The sequence below is a fragment of the Leiobunum rupestre genome, chromosome 4 (genome assembly GCF_980474605.1).
Source record: "Leiobunum rupestre chromosome 4, qqLeiRupe1.1.hap1, whole genome shotgun sequence".
Taxonomy (NCBI): Eukaryota; Metazoa; Arthropoda; class Arachnida; order Opiliones; family Sclerosomatidae; genus Leiobunum; species Leiobunum rupestre.
In genome coordinates, this window is record NC_143387.1 from 39544209 (window position 1) to 39564223 (window position 20015).

A 20015-nucleotide genomic window follows, 5' to 3' on the forward strand; every position below is an offset into this window, starting at 1 on the left:
ACCATTTTCGGAAGTCCTCTATCCATTTAAATGGTTTTAAACCAATTTTAGGGTGGTGACAATTCCCCTTTAAATTCGCCTGTTATAATTTTTAGAAGACCCATATATTTTACCTTCACCAAATTGTGGGGAAAACTAACGTTTTGGCCAAATAGTCTTTGCTATCAAAAAAGGGGAAAATAAAGTGACCCAAGTGGAAACACTGTTTGTACCATATACTAAAGCTAAAGAAGCTAAAGTACACTTCTAAAATACACCTCTTTTAACTTAGGGTAACTAGGTAATTTGCAGTTTTTAATTTGTTTTATAGACTTTAAAGCTTAAAAAAGTCATCAATTTATGTGGATGATCTATAGTATGCGTATTACCGAATGCATATTGTAGAAGGTTTGGTAAGTGAATATCCCATACCTCATTAGTTTGCTAAGGTTTTTATATGATTCATATGAAAAGGTTATTTCATTCTTGATATTTTGCAGACTTAATAGCCTATTTTGTAGGCCTTAAAACCCTGTACTGATAATGTAAATTGTCAGACATGTTGAACTGTATAAATGTATCTTCTACGGTTTTATTATGGATTCCTGTATTGGTTTGTAAGCTACATCTCATATTAAATAATGCATTGAAATGACATTAAGAATTTAATTAATGAAAATTTTTGGATTTCACACAATGAGTGATCGCTCTATTCATTTAGTTGATGACTTACTTTCCAACTCTATCAATTATATTAAAATAAGGGAGTTGCTTGGTTAGGTGAAATTAATTCTTAATTGAAGTATTTGAACTTTCTACCTGATCACCTACAATGTCTTCAATTCTGCTCAAACTTTATGCTATCTGGGGCTAAATTACTGGCTAATTTCAATAATAAATCCCATTAGCCAATTTTATTTCTAATAGGTAAATCTTGAAGAACTTTGTGCGTAGATTACGAATATATACTTTATTTTTATTGGAAATGAATATTTAATTTTTAAATTAATTTAGAAGTTGGTACTATGTCCTCCAAGTCGCAATGCTTGATGACCCAGTTTGATTAGCAAGAATGGGCCTGGGGTGGCACCGTGCGGCCCCAGCACGAGACCATAACGAACGTGTAGCGCTGTCAGGCGCTAATACTTTCTCTATACCTTATCTTACCTTTTCGCATAGTACCAACTTCTAAATTAATTTAAAAATTAAATATTCATTTCCGATAAAAATAAATTATATACATGAGTTTTTCAATATTTAGCTAACAGAAATAAAATTGGCTAGTGGAACGTATTATTGAAAAATCCTAATGTAGCTTAGTCCTTTATTTTACTTTGGAACGATGGGCATAGGGGTGGTTATTGGATTCAAAAAGTTTGTGATGCTATGTACTGGATAATTTTAGTGTATGTCGAAAAGTATATCCTTGTTTTATTTTTTTTGGGTGCTTTAGTTCTGGACTAAGACTTGGACATCCTTGTCCTGGTATTTAAGTTGGTGTAGTCTTTTTGCAATATAAATTGTAAAAAGTATGAAGTTATTTGCAAAGGTAAAAAGAAATGGCACCGGTACATGAGAATTTGAGCTGAGGAAATGTTTATAAAGTAAGACCAGATCCAAATAAAGGCGTCTAAACCAGTTATACAATGTCTCTTTTAGTAAGGGGATGATTGATAAACCCTTAAAAAAAATATGGTTTATGGGGGGGTAAGAAAATCAGGGAAAAAACTTAGAAAGTTAAGTAGAGTACAATGTTGAACAGAGTTGTTACCATGTTTAATCAGACTTATTTTAGGTAAATTACACTGGTGGAACTTGCTCAATTCTGAATTTCACTTTATTAAATTTAGTACAGATCGAGCCTTTTTAATTTCTTTTTAGAATTACAAAAATGCTTGTGCATGCTAAGCCTAATGTATAAAATAAGAATGAAGTAATTTGCACTAAGGAATGAGGAAGATTTTTACTCCAACTATTCTGAAGATGGTGCTACACAACACTAGGGGACTTCTATTTAATAAAGGCATGCTCCGTGGCACGATCCAAATAAGAAGTGCCACTGAGCATGAATTGCATTCAGTTATTAAATAGAAGTGGGAAAGTCCCCTCGTATTGTGTAGCACCATTTTCAGCATAGTTGGAGTTAAAATCTTCCTCATTGAAGTTAATTTTATGTTTTGCAAAATACGTGAAGTCAAGTAAACTTAAAATAAATTTAAATATAAAGGGATACTCATTCTAGAGAAATTCTGAAACCACCATTATATTCTTGACGTTGCATTTCCTCTTAGCATGGTTCAAATTATTTTCAGTTAATTATAATTACAAAATCTTTCAATTTAAAAAGACATCAAGTGATTGCAATGGCCACCTGTAAAAGAACAACAGATCATTTGGGGTTGGGGTAATAGTGTGGCAAGCACTCTCTTAAAATTCAAATTTAGAAAGTGTGAACATTTCACTCATTGTAGACTAATTTGAAACCACCACAGGATTCTTAACATTTCAAACATTTTATGTTTCACAATTAATTACAAAATCAATAATTAAAAACCATGCAATAATCTAAAGAATGGTAGTGGAAGACAAGTGATATAGTGGTAAGTAGTGTCTCCTCTGGCAAATAGTGATTAGGAGGTGATTAGATATGCAATCGTAGGCCGTTAGTAATGGTTCAAACAGAGGGAGGAACTTTAATGTGGGATTGATATTTTGTAAACTGGGTGATGTGGGATTGATATTTCGCGCTACAATCAATATTTGTGGGCTCTAACTTAGTCTTAACCGTTGTCGTAAAATAGTTTATACTGTGTTTTGTAATCAATAACATAATAACAACTTATTTAACTATAGTTAAAGGGGTAATAAGTTGTTATTAAGTTGGCAAGATAATATTTTTTAGTTTGTAATTAGTTGATTTTTAGTAATTAGTAATCTAGTTGGTGTAAAGTTGTTTTTAAGTATGGTCTTAGTTAATATTTAGTTTGTATTTGTCTCAAATACAAACTTAAAACCAAGTTCGTAGACAACTTTTTTTGGTGAGGGATATTAAACAGAAACCAGTTCTACAAACTGAAAACAATTTTTATTATTTTAAATATTAAATTTAATATGGGACAGATGTGAAAATAGTTGATTGGCGTAAGGTTTATACAGGGAGTTCCAAAAATGGTAGTAGGAATGGAGTCTATTGGTTCTGGAGGTCATTTGGAATCGATAATGTTCTATGACATTATCCTTTGGGTTGTTTTCAGTTACAAAACAATTGATTAATTTAACCTAAAACCAATAAGTTAATCAATTGAGATAACGATTCATTCACAGCGAATATCATGCTAGGATAAATTTATTTTTAACGAAAAAATAATTAACCTGCCTACTTTTAAAATGACTGCCGATACGATTTTATTTATTAGGCTTAATAAAGCTGGTATTTTTACACTGATTTTTGCTTAAGGATTATCTATTAGCAATGACATTTTATTCTGCCAATGAATACACTGATATTAGCTTTAGGCTATTGTGAAGAAAACTATGGAGCTGGGTTGCGTCGTTATATGCCAATTGATTCCCAAATAGGCGGCACCTAGACTAGAGTTATTTTGATGAGTGTAGGCCAGATTACCCTTACCAAAAAATAAGTTGGCTAAAAACCACTTAGGACAACTTGTTTTTCAACTTGGTTTTCAGTTTGTATTTGGGACAAATGCCTACTTAAAAATAACTTAAATCCTCTTTATTAATCAACTTATTTCCAACTAAACCAGTATCAACATTTACATTTAACTACTTAAAAGCAACTTAAATCCTACTAGGGAAACATCTAAAAACCAACTTAAAAATATGATGTAATTTCCTGACTACTAAAAACCAACTAATTATAAACTTAGCAAAAGCAGTATTTTCCTACCAACTGAATATCAACTTATTACCCCTTTAATAGTAACTTGAAATATGCTGACAACTTGAGCCTACTTAATACCAACTCAATATCAACTAATAATGTGTATACAAACTAAATACAAACTGAAATCCAACTTATTTTTTGGTAAGGGTTGTTTTAGTTAGATTTATTATTATTTAAATTTAATTATTTATGTTAAACTGGTATTAATAAATGCTTTTATTTAAATAGTTTGAGACTTAAGTTAATTAGAAAAGTTCAAGATTAGGACTTGAACAACTTACACTAATGGTAAGAAACAATTTAAAATTCCATTTCTATTAGACTTAATTGTCACTTAATACTTATAAATCTAGATAAAGGCACGGTTAACATATTTGGTTGGAGGAAATTAAACCTATAAAAGTAGTTATTGGATATTACAATGGAATCACTTTATAATTAACAAACTATAAATAGGTTGTATAAAAAAAAACATATAAAAAAAGGGATAATATTATTTTTCATTGTCAGCGATGTAATTGTAAATATTGTAAGAGCTAGTTGTTAACATTTGGGCCGAAAGCTACCTTTTTTATGACTTGGTAATAAAGTATCTGTCTTTTTAATTTCTATTACTTAAATTTTAAAACCATGGATCGTAATTTTAATATCTATAATTATAAATAGTTAAACTGAATAGTTGGATGATTAATTGATTAATGATAATTAAGATAGTTTCATTGAGTAATTGACTTATTGTTAAATATAAATGAAATGGAGGTTAAGTTATTTTACTTATTTAAATTGAAACTGGTTGTAGACAACTATTTGACACTATTTGAAAACCAAATTAATTGATATTTGATCTAGTATTTGATATTTGAATACTATTTGGTATTTGATCAAATATTTTTAACCAAATACTATTTGACCAAATTATTTGACTTTTCAAATATTTGATTTGGTATTTGATGATCTTAAAAAAAAATATTTGATATTTGATTTGGTCCCCAAAAAAAGGTATTTGCACACCCCTAAAAATAAGATATAAATAATAAATAAAACGAGTGACTAACATAAAACATGGGTGCAAACTGTGAGGATAGAATGAATAATGCAGAGATTTAGTGTCTTAACTTAAAATGTAAAAATTTATATGCAGAGGCAGGTGGTATGAGATTTTTCTTTATTAGAGAATAAAAAATTGTGGGGCATATTTGTGTATGGGTTCAATTCTTGTGAGGTGGAATAATAAATTGTACCGGTGCTTTTAATGTATTTGTGTTTGAGCAAAAAATGCATCTCCTTTAAGTTCACTTAACTTCACATCTTTTGCGAATTTAAAATGTGTCTTTAAAAATAACTCAATTTTGTTTACTTTATTAAATCTGAAATAATAATTAATGTTTGATATTTTTTTCTTTAATAAAGGAATTATAATGTCCCAGCTAGTAACATGTGAAGATATAGAAAAGCATTTAAAAGCTTTGATTAAATCATCTGTGGAAAATTCACGTAATGACGCTCAAAGTGATGGTAGTAATATGGGGGATAGAAAAGGCATGCCAAATCGAGCATATCAGCATCAAGAACAGGCTTTAAGGGAAAATCCAGTTGCGAAAAATGAATATCCATCCTATTCCAACTCCAAAAAACAGAAGAAAAATAAAAATTCAAAAGTATATCAGGAATCTACCTCTGTAGTTGTTGATGGTAAGTTTATTTTCTTATTAAAGCTTTTGTTGTAGACTTTTCAAGTAAGCTAGCTTTCTCCATGGACACTTATAAAAAAAATTATATAAATGATACAGTTTCAAGATAAAAGACTGCCTAGTGGCTAGTTTGAATAAAAAAAAATTACATGGCTTATAAAAAGTATCTTTCTATAGCTCATGATTTTTCACCAAAAAAATTTAGGCTTTTCTGTAAAATGAGACTCAACGGATGAAAATCAGAAATTAGATCAAATAACAATAAAAAAAATTGCAGTGCATTTGCACAATTGCACTTTTTCTAATTCCAACTCCCTAATAAACAACTTAGTTATGGGTAGTACATATGGTTCTACCGTGATAACGAAGATGAAAAACCAAGTCAGGGTTGAACTTTTTTGGGGGACCTATTTGATAAATTTTGTATTTACGCATATCACTGTATTTCAGTAACTGTTCCCCACCTTGATAGCCTCAGAAAAAGTGTTTATAATAAGAATACCCTTCTAAAAATTGAAACGTTCCTGGCTTTTGGCCCCTGCCTGTCTCTGGCATTGGAATATTTTTATAACTTGCAATGTAGAAATAAATCCTTTGTTTCATAACATTTTCTTTTATTATTAGTGTACTTAGATTCCTATCAAGCTACAATATTAATTTAATTTAATATTAGCTTTGTTTTCACATATTTCTCTAATATTAAAGACGCCTAACCCCGACCCTGATTGTTTTTTCGGGGATAGCTCTTAACTGACCCAGATCTCATTTTGCCCCCGTGTGAACCCTAGTCCTACGAGAGGAACGGAATCAGCCCCTTGGTGTAGCTATATTTGGTTCGCCTTCCTGAAAATACATGTTGATTTTTAAATGAAATTAATTATTATTTTCTTAATTTTTTTTAATTTGTGTTAAAATACATGGTAACTAAATATGTAACACTTGGAATGTCGAAGGATGACTATCATAGAAACAGCTGAGGATTACACCACGGGGGCCAGTTAATGTTTTAAAAATGTGCAATTACATCTTACATTCCTGGTATTTTGATCCCCACCTCTTTCCCGATCGAGTCACATTAGAAGCACTGGTGCAAATGGATCTTCAGACATTCCAAGTGTATACGTATTTAGTTTACTGGTTTTGCAAACCATTTGTGAATTGAGTTAAACCAAAATAATATATATCTTAAAAGAGAAGATTCCTCGTAAGACGTGAAACAATAACCTACCCTTACCAAAAATTAAGTGGTCTAGGAACTTGGTTTTAAGTTTGTATTTGGGACAAATACCAACTAAAACCATACATAATAACAACTTATTACCAACTAAAACCATACTGCCAAATTAATATCCACTTAATACCCCTTTAACTAGTTTATTGAAAAATGCTGACAACTCAAAACCAAATTAATACCAACTAAAATGTGTATACCAACTAAATACAAACTAAAAGCCAACTTAATTTTTGGTAAGGGTAAGTAGGTTCGAGATACTTTCCAATGGAATTAAGATAAATCACATTAAATTTATATATTAACCATGTGTATTACTGCTTAAAAATTACACTGCTTAAGGATTTTAAACAATATTTTCCCAATGTAAGTGTTTTAGAAAGTTAGTACACCTTGTATTTAGCTCTGAGAAATTTGTTTTCCTAAACATATTTAAAAAAATCCTCAGGATTCTGCCAACCCTTACCAAAAAATAAGTTGGCTAAAAACCACTTAGGACAACTTGTATATCAACTTGGTTTTCAGTTTATATTTGGGACAAATGCCTACTTAAAAATAACTTAAATCCTCTTTATTAATCAACTTATTTCCAACTAAACCAGAATCAACATTTACATTTAACTACTTAAAAGCAACTTAAAAATATTATGTAATTTCCTGACTACTAAAAACCACTAATTATAAACTTAGCAAAAGCAGTATTTTCCGACCAACTGAATAACAACTTATTACCCCTTTAATAGTAACTTGAAATATGCTGACAACTTGAGCCTACTTAATACCAACTCAATATCAACTAATAATGTGTATACAAACTAAATACAAACTGAAATCCAACTTATTTTTTGGTAAGGGAAGGTACATGTTTCAAGGAAATAATTTTTATTTATGGTTAATCTGAATAGCTATATATATATATTTTGAATTCTTATATCTACAATTTTTCATATTTTAGGCTCTCCCAGAAGACATCCAAAAAATAAACCTATTGTTACTGATATATCGAAAGCCCTACTGGAACAACAGTTAAGGGTTGTCAATGGAATTGTATCTGGAAAAGAGCTAGTTGAATTAAGCAAAACTGAAAGTTCTGGCACTTCTAACCAAGATGATCGCAGAGTGGAGCCAATCAAGCCACCAACTACTGAAACAGCTACCAAAGACAGAGTTTCAGTAGCTTCTATTCTAAAGGAGAGTGGTAAACAAAAATCACTGTCACTGTGTGAAGACAGCAGCTCTGACAGTAATGCTACAGCCATGCGAAAAAAAAAAAAGAAAACCAAATTGAAAAAAAACTCTAATGATTCAAGAGTGTCATCACCCGAAGAGAACGACGTAAGAAAGTCAACTGAAAATGACATTGATCCTAGTAAGTTGTTACTACCCTTACCAAAAAATAAGTTGGCTAAAAACCACTTAGGACAACTTGTTTTTCAACTTGGTTTTCAGTTTGTATTTGGGACAAATGCCTACTTAAAAATAACTTAAATCCTCTTTATTAATCAACTTATTTCCAACTAAACCAGAATCAACATTTACACTTAACTACTTAAAAGCAACTTAAATCTTACTAAGGAAACATCTAAAAACCAACTTAAAAATATTATGTAATTTCCTGACTACTAAAAACCAACTAATTATAAACTTAGCAAAAGCAGTATTTTGATACCAACTGAATAACAACTTATTACCCCTTTAATAGTAACTTTAAATATGCTGACAACTTGAGCCTACTTAATACCAACTCGATATCAACTAATAATGTGTATACAAACTAAATACAAACTGAAATCCAACTTGGGTATGCTAGTGTAAATTGCTAACTAATATAGGCATTTTAAATAGTCTAATTGAACAATATTTAATTTTTTTCTTAAAGAATCTGACGCTTTTGAGAATCAATTTCATTACATGGTTGATAAATATGGTGAAACCATTTCAATGACTCACAAAGACATTGTGAAGTGGCTAGATACAGAATACATTATTTGCCTAAAGAAGGTAATTATAATTTATATGGTTGGCAGCAAAGAGTCCTTATGAGCAGAAGGTTTTTGGATGTAATGTATTTTTGGAATAATGCTGTCAGTAGCTGATTTTAACAAATTTGAGTAAACCACATCAAGAGAAACAATTATTTATAACAAATAAATCTTAAAATTAGTTAAATTATTTGATAACAAATATCAGCAAAATATCAACACACCAACGCATGTCCGATTTGTTTTTATTTTTATTTTTTATACTTTTGACAATACTGAACATTTCTGTGTCAAAATTATTTTGCGGAAATGAAAATTTGCGGAGATATTAATTTTGTTAAATTAACGTTTTTTAGCATTACCTTTCACTAAAATTTGATCCGCTTCATTGTTGTAGGTGAAGTAGTATAAATAATCATAAAAAATGGCGAATATCCCTTACCAAAAAATAAGTTGGCTAAAAACCACTTCCTTCTATCCTGGGAAGATTTCTGGAATTAATAAGAATTGAATTCTGAAGTATTTCAGCCCTAGACCAAAACTGGAGTAGATGGGGCCTGATAACAAACTTTTTACCATTCTTATTTACGAAACTAGTTATTAGTAATGATGCCTTACGCTTAACTCATTTTTATCAGAAATTGTTGGAAACTAAAAAATAAGAAGCTTTAAATTTTTGTCACTTTTAAAGGAATGATCGTGTATAAAAGATTTTTATTATTTTAGATTATATTATATTCAACATCAATGTGTCTTTCAGCGATCTGCTAACTGGCAGCCCCCAAACATTGTATTCAAATATTAATTCTTACTCACTTTTATTGCCAAGAAGCATGAGCTGATCTAGGGGGCAACGTAGCATCTGGTATTCCCCCCTAACTATTCCTTTTAAAAATATGGCCTCCGGATTCCATCTGGTGATCAAACAACCTATAGATAATTTTTATCTGATAATAATAATAATAACCAGAAAAGCTAATTTGCTTCAATTTAGTTCAAATCTTTTCCAGATTATTGTTTATAGTTTTGATTCTCAATCTGCATGATGTTATATCAGCTTAGTGGCAATAAAAGAATTTCAGTAATAATTACTGGATAATGACTATTGATTGCTAGACATAAACCCTTATGACATTTTCCCAAAAGAACATTTAAGCAAAAATAATCGTTATATAAACATTCATTTCGATAACTTTATCTCATTTTTCCAGATTCCCCATCCATCACAAGTTTTCACAACCTTTTAAAAGGGTTTTATATTAATCGCTTAATCATTTCATAGATACCCTATTAAAAGTTGGGTGGGAAACCTTAAATTATTGTGAATTTCGATATTTCATGACAATGATTATGTATGATGTAATCAGTAAATAATTTTTTTTTTAATAGCAATCTGAGAGATTTCCAGATGCATCATTTTACTGTCAACTTTGCAATTATCATTGCAATATGTCGTCAGTTGATAGACACTTGAAACAAATGAATCATATGACAATGAAGGAGGTAAATATTTTACATTAACTTTTTGGTAATGGGAAGATTTCTGGAATTAATAAGAATTGAATTCTGAAGTATTTCAGCCCTAGACCAAAACTGGAGTAGATGGGGCCTGATAACAAACTACTTTAGTTTGTCTTTAATGATACCCAATCTTGGTTACAAAATGGATTTAGAAAAAAAACGGCAAAATTGAACTACAGCGGCCTCATGTAATTTCGTAGCACTTGACGCGTAGATTACGAAACTATTTTTTTGGGCCGCAAATGATAATTAAATTAATTAACTTAATTTTAAAAATTTAGTAATTTTAGGGAATTACTGTGTTTTTGTATTTTTTGTGGTGGAGAATGTAGCACTTGACGCGTAGATTACGAAACCAATTTTTTTGTGGCCGCAAATGGTAATTAAATTAATTAACTTAACTTTTAAAAAAGGCGTTATTTTAGGAGTTTAGTAACGTTTTTCTAATACTAAACTCCCCGTATTGGCGCCTGACGCACTTTGAGATTCCCCGTATTGGCGGCTGACGGCGCCGAGCACTCACTTCGCTCAAGCGCTGGGGGCGCGCAGCGCCTCCCCAACCCCATACTAAAAAAAAGCGATGGGCCATCTATAACGCGACCTAGAGGACAGTACCAAGCCTTACGCATCAAGTATATACTTTTAATCTCAACCAGAAAAAAAGTGGCCCAAAAATACAAAACACCGAGAAAATGAACAAAAACTGTAATTGATTTTATAAAAAAGGGAATATCACGTGGAATTCATTAGGACACCGAAACTGTGGTGTCGGCGAACACACGACGGAAATAAGTACAACGAAACATGTGAAAATGTCCAAAAATTAGAAATTTAAAATTACATAAAAAATTAAATAATCATTTGCGGCCAAAATAAAAATTACCCTCGGCATCTACGTGACAAGGTCTATCAGGCGCAACCAAAATTAATATAAAATTCGATGAGGCCGCTGTAGTGCACTTCACCCAAAAAGGCTATCAATCTTTCACTTAACCATATTATAAATTATATTATAATTTGGTCATCCCACTTACATGATGGCTGGTCTTTAAATGATGCAGTAATAAAATCACACTCTTAACGTTTTTTATTTGTAACTTGATATATGAACTTTGGACACTCCGGAAAGTAAAATTTTGTGTTCCTTAGTCTAAGAAAAATGAAGCTCTAATCCGCTATATGCCCCAACCTTCAGAAGCTCACGTAAAAGTACTTTCCAAAGTTCTTGAAGAAATATGTGAGAAAGAGGGTATGAGCGAGGATGACATAAGGATGCGACAGGAAATTGTCAATAGGCTCAATAAATTAGTTCAAATAGAACTTCCAGGTTTGTGCTTTAAAATATTTCATTATAGCTCTTCTCAGTTAGTTTTTCCGCCCTATATTCTGTACACATTTTAAAACCTTCTTTGTTATTATATAATTGGAATTATTTTTTAACTAAATATTATATAGCCCTAATTTTTGGAGTAGTTACTTTAATATTTTTGCTCCCGTTTCTTTACTGTGTTTGTTTTGATCGTTTGGCGAGACTTTCAAGAATTGAAAGTATTAAAGTAAATCAATTGCGCTATTCTTTGGGATGTTTTATTTTGCACAGAATATCTAAAATGGTATCAAACTAGTTATGCACAGATATGGGGTACAGCCGTTATATCGGCCGATATTAACAGTGTTTTATCATAACAGTAGTATATATTGTAACTGTTTCGCCTTCCAAAATCGTATCCCGTTAAGGATGTAACACTATTAGGCTAAGCGGTTACAAGTTAGGGTTTGGGCTAAGCCAGTCTTATAAGTGAAAATCACCACACGAATTGATTCAGTGAAAAACAGGTTTAATATTCAGAAAAATAATTACACTTACAATGACGTCGGAACTACCTCGTTCCGCCATGATATATCTCGGGGAAATCTATATAATACAAAAGGGAATTCTTGGGGCAAAGATTAAAAACATATCAACTAGGGGATACAAAACGTTGACCCAGAATCCTCACGGGCAACCATCTCCGGGCAAAACAAGGAGAAAGAGACAATGAAATCGCGTGGCGCAGGACATTTATACTGCCCACGCTAGACTGCTATTCCTCTAGCGTCTGATAGCGAAAATATAACTAAAAAATGTTTATAAAAAAAAAGGAAGGTTCACTGTAACGGACCCGGACGCCATCCGGCGACCGGATCCGTTTCCTTACCAAAAAATAAGTTGGATTTCAAGTTTGTATACACATTATTAGTTGATATTAACTTGGTATTAAGTAAGCTCAAGTTGTCAGCATATTTCAAGTTACTAGTTGAAGGGGTAATAAGTTGTTATTCAGTTGGTAATAAAATACTTCTTTTGCTAAGTTTGTAATTAGTTGGTTTTTAGTAGTCAGGAAGTTACATATTATTTTTAAGTAGGTTTTAAGTTGTTAAATGTAAAAGTTGATTCTGGTTTAGTTGGAAATAAGTTGATTAATAAAGACGATTTAAGTTATTTTTAGTAGGCATTTGTCCCAAATACAAACTGAAAACCAAGTTGAAATACAAGTTGTCGTAAGTGGTTTTTAGCCAACTTATTTTTTGGTAAGGGACGTTACATGATAAAATCTTTGTAAAAGATGGTTCTGTACACTGTCATACCATTTTATTCTAATTTTTCATGAAAGAAAGTTTGCAAGAGCATATTTGAATGTTTCTTTTAATTTTACGTGATACATATATTCTCTACCACAAATTGAAAATCGTTGTTTTTATTTGTTTACACTCGTAACCCCTTGTCTAAAAAAGGTATGATCTAGCTTCTGAAGTCTGGCGTCCGTGGCGCGGCCAATCAAATAAAATATTATTATTAGTTAATCGAGAATTTTCTTATTTTTCTAATACCGGTATCAGCCAATAAATTGGTTTAGTTGCAAATAAATAAGTTGTCTAAAAACTACTTAAACTTGGTATTTAGTTGGTATTTGAGATAAATACCAACTAAATACTAAATTGAAACCTACTTAAAAACCACTTAATACCAACTAGAAGTAGACTTAAAACCAACTCTGATTTCGCTTAATGGAGGCAACTTAAAGTTAACTTAAAACCAACCTAAAACCAACTCTGATTTTGCTTAATGGAGGCAACTTAAAGCCAACTTAGAGGCAACTTGAAAGACTACTTAAAACCAACTAATTACCAACTTAAAAAAATAAGTATTTTCCAGCCAACTTAAAACCACCTTAAAACCAACTTATTACCCCTTTAACTAGTTTCTTGAAATATGCTGGCAACTTGAGCCAACTTAAGACCTTTTCACACTAGCCAACTTTTCAAATCAAAATGCTGAGTCAGCAAAAATGGATCAGTGATCCATTTTCTTCTCGCGGGTGATCCATTTTCTTCTCGCGTACTTTTTTGGTGGATCAACTCATCGAACTTTTATTCACACGAACCAACTAGTTGACTCAACTCAAGTTGACTCATCTAGTTGGGTCAAAAAGTTGGCTCGTGTGAAAAGGCCTTAAATATCAACTAAAATGTGTAAACCAACTTAATATCAACTAAAAACCAACTTATTTTTTGGTAAGGGATACTAGCCAAGGCTTAGTGTCAAATCAATGAGAGTCAAATTGTTACAGGAAACTTTGCCCTTTTCTATGGACATTCATTAGACCTATAACATTTCGTGATATTATTAATTTTTAAGGCGAAATTGTATGTAAGTGAATTGTATTACTAAGAATTTTGATTTTAACATAATGCTACAACCATTATGGGGTAAAGGTATTATGAACTTTTTCTTCAGTTAGTAATTAAATTTTTAAGTATCCCCATTGTTCTCCATTTCAAACATAGCAGTTTTATGTATCACTTTTTACTTTTAATTTTCAGATGTGAAGTGTAAATTTCAGTTATTTGGTTCCAGTATTAGTGGTATTGGATTGAAATCCAGTAATATCAACATTGATCTCATTGTCTCCTCGGTAGAAGCCCTATCTGCAGTTCTCAGCAAATTAAGAGATGTTCTTGGAAAAGAAGGTACATTTTACATAAATAATTTTATAGGAATGCTTGAATTGGTCAAAACCTTCACTCGCGTAAAATAACACTGCTTCTATTTTTCCTCCACCCTCTTGTGATGGGGGGGGGGGATAAGAATCTTGACCGTGGTGTGCATGGATCATCTCAATATATTTATTCTCTAAAACTTAAATAAAAAAGGTTTTCCATAAATTTAAATGTTGATGTATATAGATTTTATTTGGCATTCTGTCAAACTTTTTTATAGTATTTCCGTGGCATGTGACAAGCAATAAAAATTATTTCATAACTTAATGGAAAGATCTGTTATCAAAAAAAAATGTGTAAAAGTGCACGCGTAGAGCATGCTATCTCTGACCTTGCTTTTGAAAGGGCAACCCCTTACCAAAAAATAAGTTGGCTAAAAACCACTTACGACAACTTTTATTTCAATTTGTTTTTCAGTTTGTATTTGGGACAAATGCCTACTTAAAAATAACTTAAATCATCTTTATTAATCAACTTATTTCCAACTAAACCAGAATCAACATTTACATTTAACTACTTAAAAGCAACTTAAAAATAATATGTAAATTCCTGACTACTGAAAACCAACTAATTACAAACTTAGTAAAAGAAGTATTTTCCTACCAACTGAATAACAACTTATTACCCCTTCAACTTGTAAGTTGAAATATGCTGACAACTTGAGCCTACTTAATACCAAGTTAATATCAACTAATAATGTGTATACAAACTAAATACAAACTGAAATCCAACTTATTTTTTGGTAAGGGACACAAAATAATCATATTTATATAAATATTTTTATAAATTAAAATGACTCACCATGTAAACTAACACAAATAGCTTTTCTGAAAAATGATCCCAAATCAATATAAAATTTTAACAAAAAATTGAAAAATTAATAGTATATAAATAATATCCCTTACCAAAAAATAAGTTGGCTAAAAACCACTTAGGACAACTTGGTTTTCAGTTTGTATTTGGGACAAATGCCTACTTAAAAATAACTTAAATCCTCTTTATTAATCAACTTATTTCCAACTAAACCAGAATCAACATTTACACTTAACTACTTAAAAGCAACTTAAATCCTACTAGGGAAACATCTAAAAACCAACTTAAAAATATTATCTAATTTCCTGACTACTAAAAACCAATTAATTATAAACTTAGCAAAAGCAGTATTTTCCTACCAACTGAATAACAACTTATTACCCCTTTAATAGTAATTTGAAATATGCTGACAACTTGAGCCTACTTAATACCAACTCAATATCCACTAATAATGTGTATACAAACTAAATACAAACTGAAATCCAACTTATTTTTTGGTAAGGGATAGCACAGAAATCCAAGGCTTGGTGTAATATTGGTTTTTGCATGAACTGAAATAGCTTCTAAATCATGACACATATTTTTTAGATGTGTCCCCTTACCAAAAAATAAGTTGGATTTCAGTTTGTATTTAGTTTGTATACACATTATTAGTTAATATTGAGTTGGTATTAAGTAGGCTCATGTTGTCAGCATATTTCAAGTTACTATTAAAGGGGTAATAAGTTGTTATTCAGTTGGTAGGAAAATACTGCTTTTGCTAAGTTTATAATTAGTTGGTTTTTAGTAGTCAGGAAATTACATAATATTTTTAAGTTGGTTTTTAGATGTTTCCCTAGTAGGATTTAAGCTGCTTTTAAGTAGTTAAATGTAAATGTTGATTCTGGTTTAGTTGGAAATAAGTTGATTAAAAAAGAGGATTTAAGTTATTTTTAAGTAGGCATTTGTCCCAAATACAAACTGAAAACCAAGTTGAAATACAAGTTGTCCTATGTGGTTTTTAGCCAACTTATTTTATGGTAAGGGTCATATCTTAAGTTGTTCTTATTACAAATCAGTACAAGGTATTCAATATTTTACCAATAGTAAATTTCTCAAATGTTGCAAGTCAATTTGAAGCCAAAAGCCCATCTCTTTCCTTCACGGATACTGAATCTGGCTTAAATGGATTTATCAGTTGGAATAATACACTATCTCTAAGAACTGCGAAACTTCTGGGGAATTATGCGGCATTTGATCCAAGAGTAAAAATTTTGTGCGTTGCTGTACGATATTGGGCTAAGGTACAGTTTTAAGCATTCATTGATAATATACAATAACAAAACATAATAATCATGGAGCTAATATTCTTTTCAGTTATGCGAGGTTGATGAGCAAGAGAAAGGGACATTGCCAGCCCATTCATTTCTAATTTTGATGATTTACTATTTGCAACAGAGCAATCCTCCTGTGTTACCGGTCTTGCATGAGGTTGGTTCAATAATATTACATTTCAGTCAATGAAGCACAACTCAGTTTTATCACTAGGTCTTCCTACGCTTTAGAGGCTTTGCCAACAATTTTTTTATCTATACAATATATTTTTCTTTAGGAAAGGTAAAATCTAGATCTTTTAAAATTAACTTCTACTGAAAGAACTAAATTCTTAGATATAACTGCTTTGAATTTACTTTAGAAACATTATGGTGTAAAATACTCCTATGTCGCGGTTTTAGGAAGAATTTTTAGGCTTAAATTTGGAGAGTTAAAGAGCTTATAATAGATGTCACTCAATAGACAGTACCACGAAAGCTGTGTTGATAATTTTCAGATATGAATGTTAAAGCTTGGCAAAAGCCACATTGTTCGGCTATTTATGAAGTTGGTTTTCTTCACTAGGCAGCGCCAACAGCCCTGAATAGTATTTATCAAATTATTTATTGACACTTAGCTTTGTACTCTTTGGGCAGAAAAAGTGCATTACTATAATTTATGAAAAATCTAAGACTAACATAAATTTTGACATTTTTTATTTTTTTATGAAAAATATCATACAAATTTCAGCTTGCTCAAGATGCGGACTCGGAAAAATTTGTATCAGCTGCTGAAGCTGTAAGTATTATACAAGTGATGGTAATTGATAAAAATGGGCAACACTTTTTGCTATTCCTTTTGACGATTTTTGTCAACTTTCTGTGAACTCAGTGGTTTTAAAGTTTAAAATTAATGAGATAAATTTGTTACGAGTAATTTCTTTTGAGAAAGTACCATATTCTTTTAACCATTTACATTTTTGTAGTTTAAGCTTGGAAAACATTAGGAATTACTCAATCTGTTAGTGAGTGAAGTTTGATTTTTTGTTTTAATTTACGCTAGAAAACAAAATGGGAATCGAAAAATAAACAAAGCGTTGGATTCTTGTGGATAGATTTTCTTCGTTTTTATAGCTTATCATTTCCCATTAAAGAGAAAGTTATATCTCTTAGACGTCATAAACCTTTTCTAAGAACTGAAAAAAAATGGGAAGGGAAGGTTATTGCAATTGAAGGTAAGAAATATCACGCTGAATATTTTGTGGGAAAAATTTAGTACCACAACTTTTTTTTTTATAAATCTTGGAAGTTTTTATTTGTTACTACTATTTTTAAATTACCATCTAGATCCAATGTGTCGAAAAAGAAATCTAAGTCGGGCTATACCAAATCAAACTGTCTATCGCTATATTTTTGAGAGACTTCAACATGCCTTGAAGTACTTTGGTATTCCTCAACTGAAGAGTGGCCCACTTTTCACATCTTTACCGGATGAATTCATTTGTGATATCCGTAAATATTCCAAGAAACCTAGTTTGGAATTTAACTTTGGTTCAGCAAAAAACTGTTCATTGGCACATGAGAAGTTGGATAATCTAATGCTAGATAGCGATAGTACCAGTGATCTCTCTAACTTCAAAACTGGAATTAGTAAAGACGAAGGAAAGAATGAACTTAATTTAAGTGGTTTTGATCTGAACTATTCAAGCTCGGATGAGGAGGATATTCTTGAGGATCAAGATCCGGATTTATCGACAGAGCAAGTTGTTGAAACGCTTAGAAATCTGAAATTGGATGAACGTGGTGGCAGCTTGAGGACTGAGTCTGAAAGTAGCGATGTCTTAGAAATTGAAAAGGTTTTATGTGAGGATATTGCTAATGCAACTGAAAATGCATCCGAATCGATTGATGAAGAAACACTGGACCCAAATCAACCCCCAACTCCATGTGAAGAGTTTTTAAACACTTTGATGAGTCATTTTTCAGAGGATGACCTGATTTATAATTTTGATAAAGACATCTTAACCGAAGGGAAGGTGAGTTCAGGAGGAATTTATTAATTATATCACATTAAAAAACTAATAAAAATTTTTATTTTATAGTCTCCACCTTTATGGTGTAAACTTTGCCAACAGAAGGGCCATTTAAAAAATGTAACTTTTATTATCTTTTACATTCTTTGACATGAATCAGAAAGCAAAATTAAGTAAAAAAATGTGGTAATCACTTTTGATTACCCCCTTTAAACAAAAATATGAAACAAAATGTTAAAAGTCTTGAAAATAAGCTCAAGAAAAAGCTTTTGTATAAACAGCATTATTCGCATAAAAATTGCTCTTTAAAACTGATAACTATTTTCATAGATAATTAAATAATACTCTTGATATGCCTCAAAATCCTGGGTATTTAGTTTAGATTATTGTTTTCTGATTCTAATATTTATGTGTACTAATTAGGCATAATTTTTTAAATTATTGTGCAGAATTGTCCTTCTCAAATTCTACCAGACTTAATAGAACTGCCACCTATGTCAAAAATGTTTGAAAATATTTTGACTGAAACCTGTAAAGCTATAGTGGGTTAGTATAATATTCTGTATAATATACCTGCAACATTTTAATCCTATCAAATTAACTTGTGTTATTTATTTTTTAAGAAAAATTTTGTCCAAAGGAGATTGAAATACAATATCGAAAAGATGTTCTTATAGAATTGCAAGAGTATATTCAAGAGATTTATGCTGGTAAATGAGTGAATGTATAAACCTAATCTCATAATGTTATTTATTGTTCTAATTTGATTTAAGATGCAAACCTTGAGCTTTTTGGTTCATCTTGCAATGGTTTTGGGTTCACACGTAGCGACATGGATATTTGTCTTACTTTTGCCAATAACAAAACTGGAGAAGTAATATTTGAAGAAAATTCTATAATAAGTCAGTCACTACCTTAATTTATTTTTTTTATTTCCTCAGGGGCTTGATTTTGTTAAAATCATTGAAAATTTAGCTATACATTTAAAAAAATTGAAACATTTATATGGAATTTTAGCAATCACAACTGCTAAAGTTCCAATTGTTAAATTTAGCTATCCCAAAGATCTTGAATGTGATATAAGCCTGTACAACACACTTGTAAGTTTTGGTAATTTTTTCTTGGAATTCATATAAAAAATCAGAAATTTTAGTTATATCAGGAGTATATAATATTTCCCTGATGAGTGAAGTATTCATCTGCCTGTCCCTCTAATGTTATTGGCTTAAAACATGTACCTTACCAAAATACATTTTGTAAGAAAAGTAGAGCTCTTTCTAAAATTATTTACAAAAAATATAGTTTATGAACAAATGTAAAAGTAAAGGTACATAGGTACATTTTGAGCTGTGAAGTGGTGTATACCTCCAACATTTGAAAGCAAATTATCATCCAGTGGAAACTACTTAACCTAGATAAATACTACTCTCATAATAGATATATTATGAAATTTTAGTTATACCGAAAAATTCTAGTTTAAAAACAGATACTATAATAGGCAGAAACCATTTGCAATAAACAAATA

General features: G+C 30.9%; 1 protein-coding gene across 2 annotated transcripts in view; it reads left to right on the forward strand.

Annotated features, from left to right (window-relative positions):
* The first annotated feature begins 244 nt into the window (after nucleotides 1-244).
* Nucleotides 245-20015, forward strand: part of LOC149947741 (terminal uridylyltransferase 4-like) — a 29282-nt gene continuing 9511 nt past the window's right edge. The window contains exons 1-17 of one of the 2 annotated variants that reach the window (XM_090171300.1): nucleotides 245-392; nucleotides 5297-5578; nucleotides 7764-8177; nucleotides 8688-8809; nucleotides 10180-10293; nucleotides 11461-11638; nucleotides 14176-14322; nucleotides 16252-16448; nucleotides 16522-16635; nucleotides 17209-17256; nucleotides 17521-17692; nucleotides 17805-18493; nucleotides 18560-18610; nucleotides 18940-19036; nucleotides 19114-19200; nucleotides 19264-19364; nucleotides 19432-19590. In XM_090171300.1, the coding sequence (XP_090027426.1) occupies nucleotides 5305-5578; nucleotides 7764-8177; nucleotides 8688-8809; nucleotides 10180-10293; nucleotides 11461-11638; nucleotides 14176-14322; nucleotides 16252-16448; nucleotides 16522-16635; nucleotides 17209-17256; nucleotides 17521-17692; nucleotides 17805-18493; nucleotides 18560-18610; nucleotides 18940-19036; nucleotides 19114-19200; nucleotides 19264-19364; nucleotides 19432-19590 (2964 nt within the window). In that variant the 5' untranslated portion in view covers nucleotides 245-392; nucleotides 5297-5304. Of the gene's footprint in view, nucleotides 393-578; nucleotides 597-5296; nucleotides 5579-7763; nucleotides 8178-8687; nucleotides 8810-10179; nucleotides 10294-11460; nucleotides 11639-14175; nucleotides 14323-16251; nucleotides 16449-16521; nucleotides 16636-17208; nucleotides 17257-17520; nucleotides 17693-17804; nucleotides 18494-18559; nucleotides 18611-18939; nucleotides 19037-19113; nucleotides 19201-19263; nucleotides 19365-19431; nucleotides 19591-20015 lie in introns of those variants that run through there. The other variant, XM_090171301.1, reaches the window with a different exon arrangement.